Source organism: Crocodylus porosus, unplaced genomic scaffold (genome assembly GCF_001723895.1).
Source record: "Crocodylus porosus isolate Cpor-Errol unplaced genomic scaffold, CroPor_comp1, whole genome shotgun sequence".
In the NCBI taxonomy this organism is placed as follows: Eukaryota; Metazoa; Chordata; order Crocodylia; family Crocodylidae; genus Crocodylus; species Crocodylus porosus.
This window is the reverse complement of record NW_017728915.1, coordinates 6,889,550-6,906,638: the sequence shown is the minus strand read 5'-3', so window position 1 is coordinate 6,906,638 and position 17,089 is coordinate 6,889,550. Positions and strand designations below refer to the sequence as shown.

At 53.4% G+C, this 17,089-nt stretch overlaps 1 protein-coding gene across 1 annotated transcript in view; it reads left to right on the top strand.

The window, feature by feature from the left end:
- BCAR1 (BCAR1, Cas family scaffolding protein) overlaps positions 1-17,089 on the top strand; it is a 42,139-nt gene that overhangs the window by 3,085 nt on the left and 21,965 nt on the right. The window contains exon 2 of the mRNA XM_019535411.1: positions 1,813-2,547. Coding sequence (XP_019390956.1) covers positions 1,813-2,547 — 735 coding nt within the window. The remainder of the gene's footprint in view (positions 1-1,812; positions 2,548-17,089) is intronic.

The following is a 17,089-nucleotide window of genomic DNA, read 5'->3' as shown; positions in this document are numbered from 1 at the left end:
CGTTTCAGGCTGGACATAAGGAGGAACTTCTTTACTGTCCGAGCCCCCAAGGGCTGGAACAGCCTGCCATCGGAGGTGGTTCAAGCACCTACACTGAACACCTTCAGCAGCAAACTGCATGCTTCTCTTGCTGGGATCCCATCACCCCAGCTGACTTCCTGCCCCATGGGTGGCAGGCTGGACTCGAGGATCTCCCGAGGTCCCTTCCAGCCCTGATGTCTATGAAATCAGAAAGCTTGTATATTTAGGTGGGTAAACAGGAACTGAGGACTTCCCGAACCCTGCCCCCACCTGCCTTAGCCAAGGTTACGGAGGGGTCTGTGGCAGAGCCAGGAACCGGTCCTGCTTTTTGGAGCACTAGTCCAATGCTTTAGTTGCACCACCCTGGGGCTTGCTGACCCAGCATGCTCAGGTGACGTTCTCTGTAGTGTTCCAGCATTGAGCCCAGCTGCTTTGAGAAGGGAGCCTGAGGGGGAAGTGTTCAGAGCAAAAAGGGAGGTGATGGCTTCAGTCGGAGATCTTCACCTTGGTATCTGACAGGTGTCACCTGGAGGGTGCTGCCAGCAGAGCTCTTTCTATTGGACCCTTACAGACCCTGCAGTTTTTACTGGCCTACTAAACACAGCCCTTGATGCCAAGTCTCTACATGGGAGAACCAGAAAAGGCCTTTTTCTTGCTGTTGGAGCTCTAGTGCCCTTGTTTGGCATCCAGCTGTCACGTAGGCCCACAAGGCTTGTGCATCCTATGTGACCTGAATCCTGGGGGCTTTTAGCTTGTTGGGAGACCCAGAGTAGCCATTGGGTTCTGTGGCCTATTTGTACTTGCAGAGAAGAGGCTGCACCTTGGCCAGGGCACAGAGGCCTGCTGTGTGGGAGGAGGGCACATTTTCTGCAGGGACAGAGATCACATTAATGTGTGCTGCAGGCTCCAGCTCCTTGGGAGCTCTTAGCAAGCCCAGTGCAAAGCTGTCCTGACCTCAGGTTTTTCAGTTTCTCTGGATTGGCACCAGTGTGGCTTTGGGCGAGCACATGGCATTTGCTCCTCTAAGAGCAGGGTGTTCAATCTACAGGACCCTCTGCACCAGTATCACATAACCACTCTGGGCCCTGTTGGCTGTAAGCCATTTAGCCTGCGGGCAGGGAAAGCTGGGGGCAATGGCCCTGAATTGGTGAGCAAGAGACAACAGAAATACAGCTCTCTGTGTCCCTCACTCACCCTTACTGTCCTAGGTCATGTTCCCCATGCTGTGCTCTGCTGATACTCTTCCATACCAATGCGCAGCTACCTGCTATTCCAGCCTTCCTCACCCGAGATTGAGGGTCAGCCAGTGTCTCATTTCTGAACCCTGTGAAGCTTCTACCACAGAGTGAGGGGCCCCCATTGTGTACTAGTCTCCCCAGCCCCAGTCCAGTCCTATTCAGTGACCCATTTTTGCAGAGCTCCTTCCACTGTGGCTGACGCCCAGCGCAGTGATATGGCATCTGTATGCACTGATACCCTCTCTGTGCCCCCTGGGGAGATTGCCCCACCCTGCCTTTGACACCTTCCCCAGAGCCACGCCTGGATGCTGGATTGAGATTGGATAGCTCTCACATGTCTGGCCAGAGCTGCACCTGAAACCAGAGCTCTGGAGATATATAACTTCTCCCCTGCTCTTCTGTGACACTTATCACAACTACTGCCCCTTTTGCCCCATTTTCTCTGCTCCACATTGCTCCAGAGTGGGGACAGCTCTCCCTGCTGTCTCTGTGCCTAGGCATGGGAGCCCAGGGATACCAGCCGTGCTCTCACACCTCTTTCTTGTTCTTTCAGAACGTGCTGGCTAAGGCGCTGTACGACAATGTGGCTGAGACCCCAGACGAGCTCTCCTTCCGCAAGGGTGACATCATGACGGTGCTGGAGCGAAACACGCAGGGCCTAGATGGCTGGTGGCTATGCTCACTACATGGGCGCCAGGGCATTGTGCCTGGCAACCGCCTGAAGATTTTAGTGGGCATGTATGACAAGAAACAGCCAGCCGGACCTGGCCAAGGGCAGCCCCAGCCGCAGCAGTCCCAGCAGCTGCAGGCCCCTCAGACTTCTGTGCCTTACCATCACCAAGGAGTCTACAACCCTCTGTCCCCTGCCTCCCAGTACCCCCCAATGCACCCTGCTTACCCGTCCCAAGGGGACAATGTCTACCTGGTTCCAGCCCCAAACAAAGGGCAGCAGGGCCTCTACCCTGGCTCTGCACCGGGGGGACAGTTTTCATCACCTCCAGCCAAGCACCCAGCTGTGTATCCAAAGCAGCCACCTCCTCATCCCTTCCAAAGCCAAGGCCAGGAGATCTATCAGGTCCCACCATCTATGAGCCCAGCCCAGGATGCTTGCCAGGGGCCTGCAGGATCTGCAAGCCCCCCTCAGGATATTTACCAAGTTCCTCCTTCTGTTGGCTTGGGGCAGGAGATCTACCAGGTGCCCCCTTCCATGAGCCAGACCCAGGAGATCTACCAGGTGCCTCCTTCGTTGGACATGAGGAACTGGGAAGGGCCGAAGCCTCAAGGAAAGGTAGATCATGTTCCTGCAAATCCAGCCTGGCTCCTCGTCATACTGGGCCACACGGGCTCAGGCCTTCACAGTGCAAAGCTCTGCCCATGGAGAGGCAAGGAAGGGAACAGTCCTCACTGTGCCATAAAAACCAGACAGGGCAAGGGGAGGAAGTGGAAATATGACTTGTGAGAATGTCTGGGGATGCTTCTGTTTCAGGCTGACTCCTAGGGTGGCGGGGGTTCCCTAGACACCCTTTTTCTGAGGAGGGGCAGGGGCTCTTTGAGGCTGCTGCCTTGAAGGTGTGCTGGAGGTGGGCATTTCAGGGTGATTGGGGCCCTTCTCTTCCTTGGGAACTTACTGGCCAAGGTGGGATTTGCTGCACTGCACCAGGGCTGGGGCTGGCACTAAGCCTGACACTAGCAGGCCCCCGGCACAGTGGCTTGGTCTGTACCAGTGTGTTGCAATATCTGGGCTCCTGGTGCTGGAGAAGGTGCATCTTGTGAGCCCAATTTTCTTTCCCATTCCTGTGCTCAGATATCAGTGCAGGCTACCTTTGTGTTCTCTGCATCCTGTGGCAGTACAGGAGCTGTGTGACCTCCAGTGTCAGTCATGGCAACCTGAGGGTTGCTCTCATTTGTTCTCTTCCCATGACATCTCAAAGCATGGAGTGCAGTGCATGTGGGCCACATCCCCAACACACTGCCATATGGGGATCAGGACCAGATCTCAGCCCCTACAGGGCTCATGTCCTCCCGTGAAGTTCCAGTGGGGCTACAAAGGTGGTGGGGGTCCAGGCCCAATATGGAGAATGATGCAGCTGGTCTATCTGATCAGGCTGGGTGGTCTGGGCCTTGCTGGGCAAAGAGGCTGGTGTCACCACCAGGACCCACTCTGATTCCTTTGCCCAGGGAAAGCAGGAGGAGGCAGGTCCAGTCAGGCTGCTCCTTGCATATTGCCTGTGCACAAAAGTAGACAGGGAGAGCCTGTCTGGGGATCTGCATGAACACTGCTGCGGCTCCCTTCTGACCATGTGACTTCATGAGACACATTAGAGAGCTGTTTTAAAGCACCTGGTAGCCCCTGACCCAAGCCCCTTCACACGGAGCCAGGAAGAGGGTGCCATTAGCTGGCAGCCCTCTGTTTAGCCTGTGTGTGTTCATGGTTCACTTAATGCTGCAGCTGGGGCTCTGACACCACTGCTGTGGAGCTTATGGTACATGGAGCATCAATGAGGTGCTTCCTTGGGCAGGTTTCTGGGCTACTATCCTTCCCTGTGTTGTGGCACCTCATTTTGGGGGTGCAGCATAGGAGTCACTTGGTTCCAGTGCATCGGGGATGGGCAGGTGCCTGGCAAGGCGGATGTACATCTTCCTACCTTCGCCCTTGACAGCTTGGTTGTAGAAGGTTTCAGTACTTGGGTAGTTTGCTCTGGGCAGAGTCCAGGCAGGGCAAGGAGGGGGCTATGGCGCACATCCCAGTGTTGGGGCTTCTGGTCCCAAGGCCTGGGGCATGGGAGTTGCTGTGGAGAGGCAGCCCAGTTGCATCTGAGCTAGCAGCCAAATGCTTGGCCAGTGTGAGTAAGTGCAGCCTGGTGGCCTTGCAGGATGGTGTCATTTCCAGCTCTTTCCAGCTGGGCTTCAGGCCTGATTGTCCTTGCAGCCACTCAGCCTGTTTGTCAAGGCCCAGCCCTGCACAGCTGGAGTGATGTGAAAGGCACTGAGCAACCTGGTGAGGCTGAGGCTGGGCAAGCCCTGCCAAGCCTAGTAGCTGAACTATCTGGGTCTGCTACCACCTGCATTCCCTCTGCCTTCCCTCCCCCAGCCATGCTGCCCAGGATAGAAGGGAGATGGGCAGGGGGCAGAGGGGCTGATGCTGTGCAGAATAAGCATGGGCAGAGAGAGAGGGATCGGTACAGGTACCTCTTGCCCTGCACAGTTGTGGCCAGGGCTCCATTATTCTCTTCTGTGCCAGCAAGAACAAGGCCAGTACCACAGCCTTTACCCTAGATGCTCCGGGCTCAAGTGCACCAGAACCTGGATCTGATTTTGCCCTGCATTGGGCTGGGAAAAGCCTGGCCCCAGCTGGGGAGGTTTGACTGCTGGCTGTATCTGCCAGCCAAGTGCTAATAAGCAGGCTACAACATTCCCACTTGGCCACATTTAGCCTGCACGCCCTGCAGGGGCTGTGACTCTCAAGGGGCAGTACCTGAAATTGGAGGTGGGGAGGGGCAAAATTGGAGGTGAAGGTGGGGCTCTAGGCTGTGAGAGACATGAGGTCAAATGTCTGCTGTGCTGTTCCTTCCCTGTGTGGCCTTGAGCAACTCTTAACCTTTCTGTGCTTAGTTTTGTCATCTGTCCCATGGAGGCAGTAGGCACTCCCTCCTGTATCATGATGGGGTGATAAATACTAGGGCTGTGTGAATTGGCAGCGATCTGATCCAGGTTTGGATCTGGCCGCTTCGGATGGCCGTGATCCGATCTGGAGCTCTGGACCGGGTTTCCACCTCGATCCCACCGAAGCTTTGGAACTGCCTCGGAGATCCGGCCATAGGATATAATGGGGAATCGGTGAAATAGCTATAACTTTGTTGTTTTTGTCTGATTTGGATTAAACTTGCGGGGATGGTAGCTTCTGCTGCGAGCATGAAATCTGCCAAGTTTCAAGAAGATTGGTGTAGGAGTTTGGGGGGAACTGTACCCCAAATTCTTAAAAGCCAAACTCGTGTCACGGCTGTGTGTTGCAACACAGGGGAGCCAAAACTGCAGGGATGGTTGCGCTTACTGAGGCCACAAAGCCTGCCAAGTTTCAAGGAGATCGGTGCAGGGGTTTGAGGTGGAACTGCCCCTCAAGCTGTGGACAAGCAAAACTCGTGCCATGGGTGACTCTGCGTGTGCTAATGCGCAGCGGGGTGACAGCTGCAGGGCTGGTGGCCCCTGCTGTGACGCCTGCCAGCTGTGGAGGAGATCGGTGCAGAGGTCGGGCCCTGCACCCCTAGCTGCTGATGGACAAAACTCGTGCCAAGACTGTCTCTGTCTTGGGACAGTTGATTGTCTGTATTGAGTCTTTCTTCTCCTAAGCCTGGTGTGTAGGTGCTAATTGATGCTTGGTAGTTAGGTCCTGTGGATTGAGCTGATCCCTGGTCCCTGAGTGAATCATGATTGATTGGTTACTGGTAACACAGCAGCTTAGCTGCCAGGCCTGCAGTAGTATCTGCCCTCCCCGCCCTAAGACGGACACAGTCCTACAGGCACCCATGGCACAAGTTTTGCTTGTCCACAGATTGAGGGGCAGTTCCCCCCAAAACCCTGCACTGATCTTCTTGAAACTTGGCAGGCTTTGTGGCCTCAGTAAGAGCAACCACCCCAGCAGTTTTGACCCCCCTGTGTTGTAACACTTAGACATGACATGAGTTTTGCTTTCAAGAATTTGAAGTGCATTTCCCCCCAAACCCCTGCACTGATCTTCTTGAAAGTTGGTAGGCTTCATTCTCTCGCTAGAGTCTACCACCCCTGAAAATTTCATCCAAATCGGAAAAAAAACCCCAAAGTTATAGATATGTTGTTATTTTCTCATTATACCCTATAGCCGGATCTCTGAGGTGGCTCTGAACAGCTTCGGGAGGCCGAACGAGGCAGCGCTTCGACCCGGATGTGCTGCTTTGGACCCCGAAGCATCTGAAGCTTCTCTGGATCCAAAGCTGTGTCCAAAGCCTCGCACAGCCCTAATAAATACTAGGGCTGTGCAAAGCTTTGGTAGCTGATTTAATTTGGAGGAGATTCAGCCTGATTCAGGGACCAAATCTCCGAATCTGAATTGAATGGGGAGACCAATTAAAAGCTCCGAATTGATTTTGAAGCATCCGAATCAATTTGGAAAAAGATTTGGTGATTCAGCTATAGACTAAACAGGCAGCTGACATAGCTGCCTCTAGGTGGTAAGTCTGTTGGGGTTGGGGGAGGGGGCATTAGGGGTGTGGGAGAGGGAAGGATTGAGGCTGGGGCTGGAGCTGGGACAAGCTGCCCCGGCAGGGCAGGGGCACGTTACTTTGGGAGGGGGGCTCAGGTGCAGCAGCACTAGGAGCAGGGACTCTGCCCTGGTGCTGCTTGCCAGCCGGCACAGAAGAGCACGGGATGCAGGTGCAGCAGTGCTGGGAGCAGGGACTGTGACCTGCTGCCACTTGCCCCCTTCTGCTTGGAGCGAGCCGTGCCCCCGCTCCCAGCACTGCTGTGCTGGTGCCCCCTGCCCCCCTCCCCAAGTCCCACGCCCCGTGCCCCAGCTGGGCAGCTTGTCCCAGCCCCAATCATCCCTCCCTTACACCCCTACCCTCCCCCAGCCCCAACAGACTTACAGCTGGAGGCAGCCATGTCAGCTGCCTGTTTAGTCTAGGGCCGAATCTCCAAAGCAGCGCCAAATCTTTCAGATCTGGTTCAGCCAAATCGGATCGGGACAGTGATTCAAATTTCCAAATTGAATTGCTGTCCCTCTGAAGTGAATACTTGCTGTTTCGCACAGGCCTAATAAATACCATAGCAGGGCAGTTGAGCAGTGTTATTCTGGGTTATCTCTGCCAGCCCTGTGGACCAGGCTGAGGGGTCACAAGGCTGGGGTGGGGAGGAGTGGTTTCTGCAGCCTTTTCCCTAAAGAACCTCCATTCTCAACCCAGTTCAGGGCAGGGAACGTGTGTATTTTGTCAGGTGTTCTCACTGTTCACACAGCTGAGCTGGGACTTGAGCCCTAGCTCCACATTTGTTGGCTACCATGAAGCTTGGATCTGAGTGCCCCAGGAGCTAAGCCCAGCTGGGGTCTCAGGCTAGCTCTGGGCTTTGTGCAAGGCAGGAGCTCTAGTAAGGGGCTGGAATTGTGCTCTGCTTTTAGTTGAGTTCCTGCTGACAGCTGCATTGCAGCTATGCCTTGAAGTGGTCTAACTCCTGAGTGCCCCTTGAAGCCTGGGCTTGGTGTGTGATGCCAGGGAGAAAGTGCATTGATCCTACAGGGCTGCTACAGGCTCCCACATGGCTGAAGCTGCAGCTGGTTCTGCCTAATCTGGGTCAAAGCAGAATCTGGCTGAGCCCCATACTTTGTAGCACAAAGCCACCTGCCTGGGGAGCTCCAGGAGCTATGTAGCACTCCTTGGCAAGCAGGCACTGAATGCCCACTTGAGTGTCAGGAAACTACTGGCTCTTGGCTGTGGGCACGGACATGTGAGCTACGGCAGGGCTTATAAAGGACCTGATCCTGCCTAGTGCTCAAGATTTTTACCTTACTGTCCCTTGCAGAACTGGGGCCTAGGGCCTGGGGCAGCTGTTTATGGGGGTGATGTCTAACAGCCCTCTCTGCCCCCGTGGTGGGGGTGGGTCCCTGGTCCCTGCTCATGTGGGTCTGGTTTCCAGAGAAGCTCAGTTGGGCTTGTTACCAAACTTCCTCCGCCTCCCAGAGCTAATGCATTGTGAGCAGGCAAGTGACAGACTCAGCTAGTCCATCCCATGCTGAGTCAGTGGCTCAGCCTAGAGGATTTCCCAGGTTCTTGCTTTCTACCATGAAGTCAGACCGCCCCCATGCTAAGGCCCAGCCGGGATTTGCGTGGGATTGCCCCACTTCCCTTGGCAGTCAGCAGCTCCCCACAGCACAGCCTCTGGGATCCTCAGCTCTGTGTGTGTGTGTGTGTGTGTGTGTGTGTCTGTGTCCTGTAAACGTTCCCACGTGTCCTCCAATTGCAATTAGTGAGCCAGTCTGCAGTGCATCCTGCTTGGCAGGGACCAGCTTGAGCCCAGTGAATGAAAGCGCCCAGCCTTACTCAGTGCCCAGTAATGGACTGCGGTGGCCAATTTCGGAGTTCAGTTCTGGGTCCTTGCCCCTTGTCATGCTGCTTCTTCGTTATGAATGTTTTCTGCCTCTGGCTAAAACATGGGGGTGTTGCTCTGCAGCTGGTTCACCGCTACGACTCAGCTTGGCCTGCCCTGTGTGAGGAAGGCAGTGCCCCCTTTTCTCTTTGTGGGGTGAGCTGGGTTTACAGGGGCAGCCAGCCCCAGTCTGTTGAGCTCCCTCTGAAATCAGGAAGGCAGATAGGGCTTTCTCATGTGGTCCCAGTTGCTTTCAAACCTGGCTCCAAAAATTACTCAGAAGACACAAAGCCCAAATGTGGACAGGTAGCAGCAGCCAGGAGCATGGGAGAGTGCGAGGAGCAGAACTGGGGCAGGCTAGTAATAGGCAGTCATATGTTACCAGCAGAACTGATAAGAAGGGAGAGGAGTACCTAGCCACCATGCGCAGCAGCCATGGTTCACACTAACATGAGCTGGCAGTCCATCCACCCCTGTGAACAGGTAGTTCTGAGGCCTGGCTGCATCCCTAGGGAAGGCCTGGTGAGAGGGCAGGCATGGCTCCTAGATTTACAGTAATTATAGTGCAGCAAACGCCCCTCTCTAATGCTCTGCTGCAAGGCAGATCTGGCCCTGCTTTATAGCAATTGCCACACAGATCAAAGACCCAGAGCCTTGCTGCTTTGTTGCTCACTAGCCAGGTGCATTGGCAGAGGAGCCTAGTGGTTAGCAGTCAGAACTCCTGGGTGTTGTTGCTGGTTCTGACACTGGCATGCTGGGTAGATTTGGACAAGTCAGCCCCACTCTCTGGCTCTTTTTTCTCACCTGTGACTTGCTTTGAGATCCACTGGGGTGTGGAACTGAAACACATTCACTCATCTCCTGCTTCTTCGGATTGAGCTGTCCGGAGTGCGTTCCTGGGAGTTGGCTCCTATCCCCATCTCTCCTTGCACCTTCAGCTAGCTCAGAGTGGGGCCGAGGCTGCTATTTCTCTCAGAACATGGTGTTTATTTACTTCCATTGTGAAATGCCTCCTCCTACCCCAGCCCCCCATTCAGGCTTACAGGGAGAAGACAGGTGAGGGGAAGCAGAGGAGAGCCATGGCTGCAGTGACTCACGCTTTGGGTATTCAGCCATTATCCATTTCTGAAACTTGCTGGCAGTTTGGGCTGTGCAGACAATGGCTTTGCTCTTGCCCTGAGGAAAATGTGCAGTCCTGCCTGAGCATAGCCAGACCATTCTGGACCCATCTGCTTCAGAGTCCTCCTGCCACCAAGGCTCCAGCGCTCCCAGCTGGGTCTCAGCTCTCTATAGCAGGCCTGTTTTAACTGGTGGGTCATGGCTGTGGTGGTCATCTCTGCTGCTGCCTTGTGGCAGGGGTCCACATGCTGCCAGCAGAGCCCTTGCAACTAGAGGTGGAGAGCTGCAGGGTCGCATGCCACCAGCATGTGCAGCAGGGGGGATCCCAGGGGTCTGAGCATTGGCCCCTGGAGTGTGTGCCCCTGGCTGTACCAGTGTTGAACAGCTGCTCCACAGGGAACTGAACTCAAGGATGGGGCTGGCAGCAGGTGTTTGCTGCTCCTACTGTCAACTGCAGCAGGATAATGGTTCAACAGCAGGAGAGGCAAATTGGAGCTGCTACAGAGTCCCTGCTTTCTGGCCTGGTGGGGGCTGGGGTCACAACTTGGTGCCCAGGATGCCATCTGTTACATGGGGGGGGGGGGTTTCATGGCTCAACACACAGCATCTCTTTGTCCGCCAGGCAGTCTTTCAAGAGACAGCCACATACAGAGCAAGCTCTCATGCTGCGTGCACGTTGACCCCCCTTCACTTAGTGCCAGGCTAAGCAGTTCCTACTTCCAAAAGTATGGAGCCCCTTGTTCCATGTGCCCATCTGACAGGCTGCTGGTCCCTGTTGTGGTGTGGAGAAACCATATGTCCCATACCAAAAGTGCCTGATTTGGGTAACCACCAACATGTGTCAACCCTACCTGGCAGGTTGGCATAAGGAGCTGGAAGCTGACAAGGAGACCAGCACTGGGTGAGGAGTTAGGTCTTTGCTGGGGCTTTCCTCTTCTGGGCCCCTTCCCAACCTTGCAGCAGGCCCAGGGCCTTCAAAGTTGTTTATATGCTAGTAGGGCCAGCTGTTGGGGCATCTCCTGCCTCCATCCTCCTTCCCCCACCTTCCACACTTCCTGCTGCCTTACGCTGCCCTCCCTATCCAGCATGTGGTTTCCAGCAGGCAGGCCCTTATGCACTCCTTCCATGGCAGTGGCTTTTGGAAGGGGCCTTTCCCTTCTTGTCTGTCACCCCCTCTCTCAGCGAATTACCCTTTCCGGACTGTTTTAGTTGATGTCTTCTGGTGCTGGTCATCCTTCACTGCAGCGACATGCTGACAGCACAGTGACCAGTGGGACCCACCCCTTCGGGGGTGTTTCAACATCAGTTCCCTCCCCACACCCCATTGGGGGTGCGGGGTTCACATTCACTGCCGGCTGCCATCCACAGGCGACCCGAGGAGGCTGGTGGTTCATGCCACGTTATCATGAGGACATCAAATAGTCCCTCTCTCAGCCTGTTGCATATGATTAGTATGGCTCTGCTCTCCTGGCACATCATTTATGGTGACTGGGGTTTGTTCTCAGGCTCTTTCTCTAGTTTGCTCCTGTGGCCTTTTGGCCAGGCACAAGCAAGACTCAGGGCCATCTAAATCCCAAGGCCTCTGAGCTTGGGGTTTGTACATAAGATGCTGGACATGGATTTAGAAGCATCTAAAGCCCCACACTGAAGAAAGTGTCTGGGCGATAGGATACTTGCCAGTGATAGCACCACACAGACTTGAATGATTGACCTTTGCTTAGTCCATAAAATTTGGAACTGATTTGGCTAATTGGCTGGAGATGCAACTATTTTTTTTTAATGTTGTATTATATATGTAGGTACAAAAGTGCTGCTTGGAAGTGTATTTATGGAGTTTTAAAACTTGCAGCAATTTCAAAAAAGATAAAGTACATAATTTCTGGATAAGCTATGTCTATGGGACTTACGTGCAAATTTCTACAGGTATGTTTATTTAAGCCGGTCACTGTGTTCAGATTTGTTCCTCCCCTCCACATGCTCATGGAGAGCAGGATCTGATAGTAAGGGCTAGCGGGCTACCTGATCCCCCAGATTTGTGTTCCCTGCTGTAGCAGTGGGAGGGAGACAAATTCAAGGCAGTCCTCCAATAATCAGATTCTATACCTGGAAAATTGTAACAAATGTATAGATTTTCCATATATAAATCTAATTATTGGGGGGTCGTCTTATATTCATAGTTGTCTTGTATTTGAGTAAATAAGGTAATAGCATTTGCTGCAGGACTCTTCTTACTGCCCCTTCCCTCATCCACCATGTACCCAGTAGCCTGGAGCTGGGAAGCCCAGTCCTAGGGATCCTAACTAGCCATTGGAGCCCTGGTGTATGAGCTTGAAACAGCAAAATCAAAAAGAAATGAAGGGCTCCAAAACAGCCTTGAAATGAAACAAGAGCAATGGAAACATTTCAAAAGTTTTGAAACGTTTTGAGTTTCGAAGCTGAAGCTGGGCTTGCCTGCAGGGAAACAGAAAGTAAGGAGAGGGAGAGGGGAAAGGGGGAAAGGACACAGTGAGGGTGCACCTTAACAGACACGCTGGAGAAGAAGCTCCTGCAAGAGAGGGAAGAAAGGCGCTGCCACAGTTTAGCTGCCTGAGATGCTGCTAATGCTACTGTGCTGCTTACTAAGTTAGTACCTTTTGTCATGTAAAGTGGTGGACCAGACTGAGGCTGTAGAGGGGGAGGAGACCTTGCTGGGGCACACTACCATGTCGTGTAGAGGCCGAAGTGCCAGTGAGGGTAAACCTTAACACACATACAAAGTCATACATGTTACTAGTTTTGCTTGTCAGCAGCTTGAGGTGAATTTTCCCAGAACTCCCTGCACCTATCTCCTTGAAACTTGGCAGGCTTCATGCCCTCAGAAGGGGCTACCATCTCTGCTGTTTTCATCCACATCTGCCAAAAAATGACAAAATTATAGGCCGTTTCATGTTTCCCCATTATAGCCTATGGGCGGAACATCAAAACAGCATTGAAACTGTTTTGACAAAACGAAACAGAACAGCAATTTCTAAACGAAACTCAAAACAAAACACTCTCCTGGTGAAATGGAAGTCGAAACAAATCAGCGCTGTTTCACACAGCTGTTGCAAGATCACCTCTGGGAAGGAGTGGAGCTCATCCACGCCTTTGCTGAGGCGGTGGCAGAGAGAGAGAGAGATCAGGCCACTCACCCATTCCCCCAGCCAGCCTGGGAAATGGCTCTTCCCTTCTGTCCCTGCAACCTTTACATAGTCTTTGCTTTATTCTAGTTCAGAGTGGCACCCTGAGGTGGAGAGACACTCCAGCTAGGAGTTATCTGGTGCTGAGGTGCTTTGAGCAGCTGAGAGCTCACTTATGCCTTGGTTAGGTAACATCTCGGGGGGTATAGCAGGTACATCTGGCCCTCCTTTCAGTTGTAGGGCTGCAGCCTCCTGGGGAGTACATCACACTCAGGGCACCAGGATGAGATCTTTTATTGGACCAACTGCCTGGTTGGAATAGACTTTGACCAGGCCACTTCATCCTACGCTCTGACAGCAGCTGAGACCTCCAAGAGACACAAGCCACTGTATTCTGCCAGAGTCTCCTGGAGTGCCAGGAGACTCCAGTTTTGTGTGTCCGGGGGAGGAGTCCCAGTTGTCCTCAGCCCATTTCTTAGCTGTGCAGCCTAAGAATAGCTGGGGCAACTGTGGGCTATTTTGGTATTGCAGCAGAGAACAAGGCAGAGGGCCTAGGGCCAGCCTGGAGCACCGACTGGGGCTCTGTGCTCATTCCCAGGCTCTTACGCTTTTGCCTTCAAATGTGTGTCTGTGCCTGGGTTTGGTGGTTATGCTTTGTCACTCAGCACTAGACAGCTGGGAAGTGGGCTGTGTTACTGCCCTCTGCACCAGGCTTGCTGGAGCACTGAGGGGAGGCAGCCTCCTGATCTGTGTTTACCTGCACAGATGCCAGTGCATGCCATAAAAATGCCTTGGGCCCTTTCCCATAAGCACTGTGCAGTTTTGCCTGATGGTGGCTACAGCTGGAGGAGTGGTAGGGGTGGGGCCATCTCCCCACAGTCACGGCAGCCTCTCCAAGAGCAGTCAGACTTCTTTCCACTGTAAGTGCCCACCCCCCCTGCAACAGGGAAGGTTTCATGCTAATAACTATTTTGAGACCAGTCTCTTTGTGTATCCTGCTCTGGCCCTTCAGTTAGGAGTGTGAGCTCCCAAGAAGTACCTCTTACACTTCCCAGAAGTGGCAGCACAAGCAGGGAAGATCCATGGCCCTTCTGTCTGACATCCATGGCCCTTCTGTCTTTTCTCTTCCTAAATAAGCCTTATGCTTCTGTGATTACAAATATTCTGCGGGGCCTTATTGGCACTTCCCTTCTCACTTTTCCTACTGCATTGGCATGGGCCTTATTACATGCATAGAAGGTGCATTGTGAATACCAATTGGGGTGGGGCAGGGTGGGACTGTGGGCCTTGTGGCCTGGTGCTGAGCATCCTACTCCCAAAGGACTGGACACTTAGTCTTGAGAAACTCTGGTGCTACACTAGTGAAGACAGGAACCAGAATCGAGAGTTGTTGGGCAGGGCTAAAAAACAGCTGCCTTGGGGCCAGGCCGATTGCCACTGGGTTTTGGAAGAGCATGGGAGAGCTCATTATGACTGCCTCTTGCTGGAGTCTGACATTTCCTTGGACACGGGGCAGGCTACCAGCATAGATGGAGCTTGAATCTGATCCAGTCCAGCCTTCTCTCACTAGTGTCTCAGCTGGGGGCCAGGCAGCAGGTCCTATCTGCTCCCAGGGTAGCCTTGTCATAATCAGGGCTGTTACAGGATGTGCAGAATCAGTGCGTTCAGCATTGTACTGGGGGCAGTGGGAATAGGTATTGTCAGAGCTTCATGATACCCTACAGTTTCCTGTCCCCTTTGTACCCTCTGGCCCCTGGCACCATGCTAAGTATGAGGGCCTTGGGTGTGGGCAAGCGGCTTGAGGGATTTTGATGTTGATTTTGGTTCTGGTCTCAGTAAAATAGAAGGGGGCAGGGTTCTGCCCTGCCCACGTACCCTGTCCCTGCAGGGGCAGTCCTTGCTCAGGGGCTGTCTCGCCTGTCATGGGCTGTCAGATGGAGCTCTGGGAATTCAGCACCTCTGAAAATTTGGCTTTGTATCAAGACACCTCTCCATGAGCAAGAGGGAGCTGTGGGGCAGCTTCCTCACCGAAGAGAATAGCTGAGACACATGGGGTGATTCTGGGCCAGGGTTGTTTCCTGTCATGCCTTCAGCCCCTGAGGGGGCACCTTCCTTCCCTGGCCCTGCTTGGGGCTGAGTCCTGCTGGGTCAAACTACTGGGTTGTTCTGCCCATATCCAGTTCCCTGCTCTGGCCAATTCCCCATCTGTGCCTCAGAGGCACTGGGCACTGTGCCTACTGCCTGAACCATATGCCAGGGCTCTTCAGCAGCCCAGGTACAGGACATCACAGTGGGGTCAGTGCAGCAGCCATACCTGTAGGCCCAATCCTACTCTGGGCTGAGGGGCCTCCCAGAAATGTGAATACAGGGTGAGCAGGGAGCAGGTCAAGTCTTCTGTCCTATTCATTCCCTATCCTGGCTGTACTGGGAGCCTGCCATGACCCATCCCTGTGGCTGTGTCCTGACCTTGAGTCTGCGTTTAATGAAACAGCCTCCTGCTTGTCTTCCAGAAGTAGTGACATGATGAACAGAATAAGTAGTTCAGTATGCATGGCTGCATTTTGGTGGGCAGACAGGCTAGGACAAAGCAAACAGCCTGTTAGCTTCATCCTAGCCGCCTCCTCCTCCTGGATTGAGCTAGGCACATACCACACAAGAGGCCTCCTTGTCTCGCATGTATAGACACTTGGATCCCTACTTCCTGTCCTGGAGTGGATTACATTGATTTCAAGCCCTCTGCACTCCCTCTGCTGGGGACTTGCCTGGTCCATGGAGAAATGAAATAGGTCACTAATGGGCACCTTCAAGAAACCATATGTAGACCAAAGGATGTGTTTGGGGAGAGAGGGAAGAAGGGTGATTAAGATAGACAGAAAGGTGCATATGGAGAGAGAGAGGAATGAATAGACCCCTGTGCATGTACAAGAGTAAATAGAATAATAGAAAATTAGGGTTGGAAGGGACTTCAGGAGGTCACCTAGTCCAACCCCTGCTCAAAACAGAATTATCCCCAACTAGATCAGCCCAGCCAAGGCTTTGCCTAGCCAGGTTTTACAAACCTCCAAGAATGGAGCTTCCACCACCTCTCTGGGTAACCTGTTCCAGTGTTTTATTACCTTCCTAGTAATAAATTCTTCCTAATATCCAACCTAAACTTCCCTTGCTGCTACTTGAGACTGTTGCTCCTTGTTCTGTCATCTGCCACCAATGAGAACAGTCTTCCTTTTTTGAACCCCCCTTCAGGTAGTTGAAGGCTGCTATTAAATCCCCTCTCAGACTTCTCTTCTCTACACTAAATAAGCCCAGTTCCCTCAGCCTCTCCTCATCAGTTCCATTTTTTTTTTTACCTGGCTGGTGTTGTTCCTAGTGCTCCTAGGGTGGATAGGAGCCAGACTCCACCAAGTAAACCACTGCCAGGCCAAGGGCACCTTTCCTCAGCCTCTCCTCATTAGTCATGTGCCCCAGCTCCATCACAATTTTCATTGCCTTCCACCAGACTCTCCAATTTGTCCCCTTTTCTTTATTGGGGGGCCCAAAACTAGACACAGTACTCCAAATGTGACCTCACCAGATGGATGGATGCATAGGGGGTGTGCATAGGAAAAGCTCGACAGAGAGCAATAGAGAGCCCCTCCAACAGAGAAGATGGGCTGGGTGGGGACACCTCTTTCAGCCACCTGGGGATCAGGACCCTCCCGACCCTTCTGCGGCTACCAGACAGCTTCCCCCCTGAGCAGTGACTCTTCTCTTGACCCTCCTGGTCCCTACCTGGCTGCCAGGTGGTGTACCTGATGAGCATCCTTACTGAGAGGGGACACCCCTCCTGGCCACATGGGAATTGGCTCTGATCCCCACATGGCTGGGACATAGCAGTCCCAGCTGCCAGTATAGCTCTGCACCCCACCATGTGGGGATTGGGACCAGCTCCGTGCCCCCTGCCAGCCTTGGGCTGGCACCTGGAGGAGCCTGGAGCTCCCCCTGGCTGCTGCAGCAGAGCTGAGGAGGGCAGGAACATCCCTGGTCTCAACTGCTTTGGTTGGGAGCAAATTTGCTCCTTAACAGGTGTACATGTAGACCTTTTCCTGGGGCACAGTTTATTGTGTCTTTATTTAAAGCACAGTAACCTTACTGTGCATTAATAGCAGATGTAGATGTGCTCACTATTGGGTGGGTGGTCCTTTGCGCCTTCAGCCTCGCTGTGGCATTGAGTTTCAGCTGATCAGAGTCTGTGCTGTTACAAGACTCTTTTGACTTGGGGGGGTTGTGGGGAGGGCTCAAAGCTTCACTCACACATGCATGATGTAGGACTGGGAGCTGCATGGCAGTTTTTCCCTTCATCCTTAAGGCCATGAGAGTTTCCATGAATAGCACACCTCGCCTCTCCACCCTCAGCTCAGCACCATTCACAAATCCTTTCTGCCTCTGTATAGCCTCCTTCCCCAC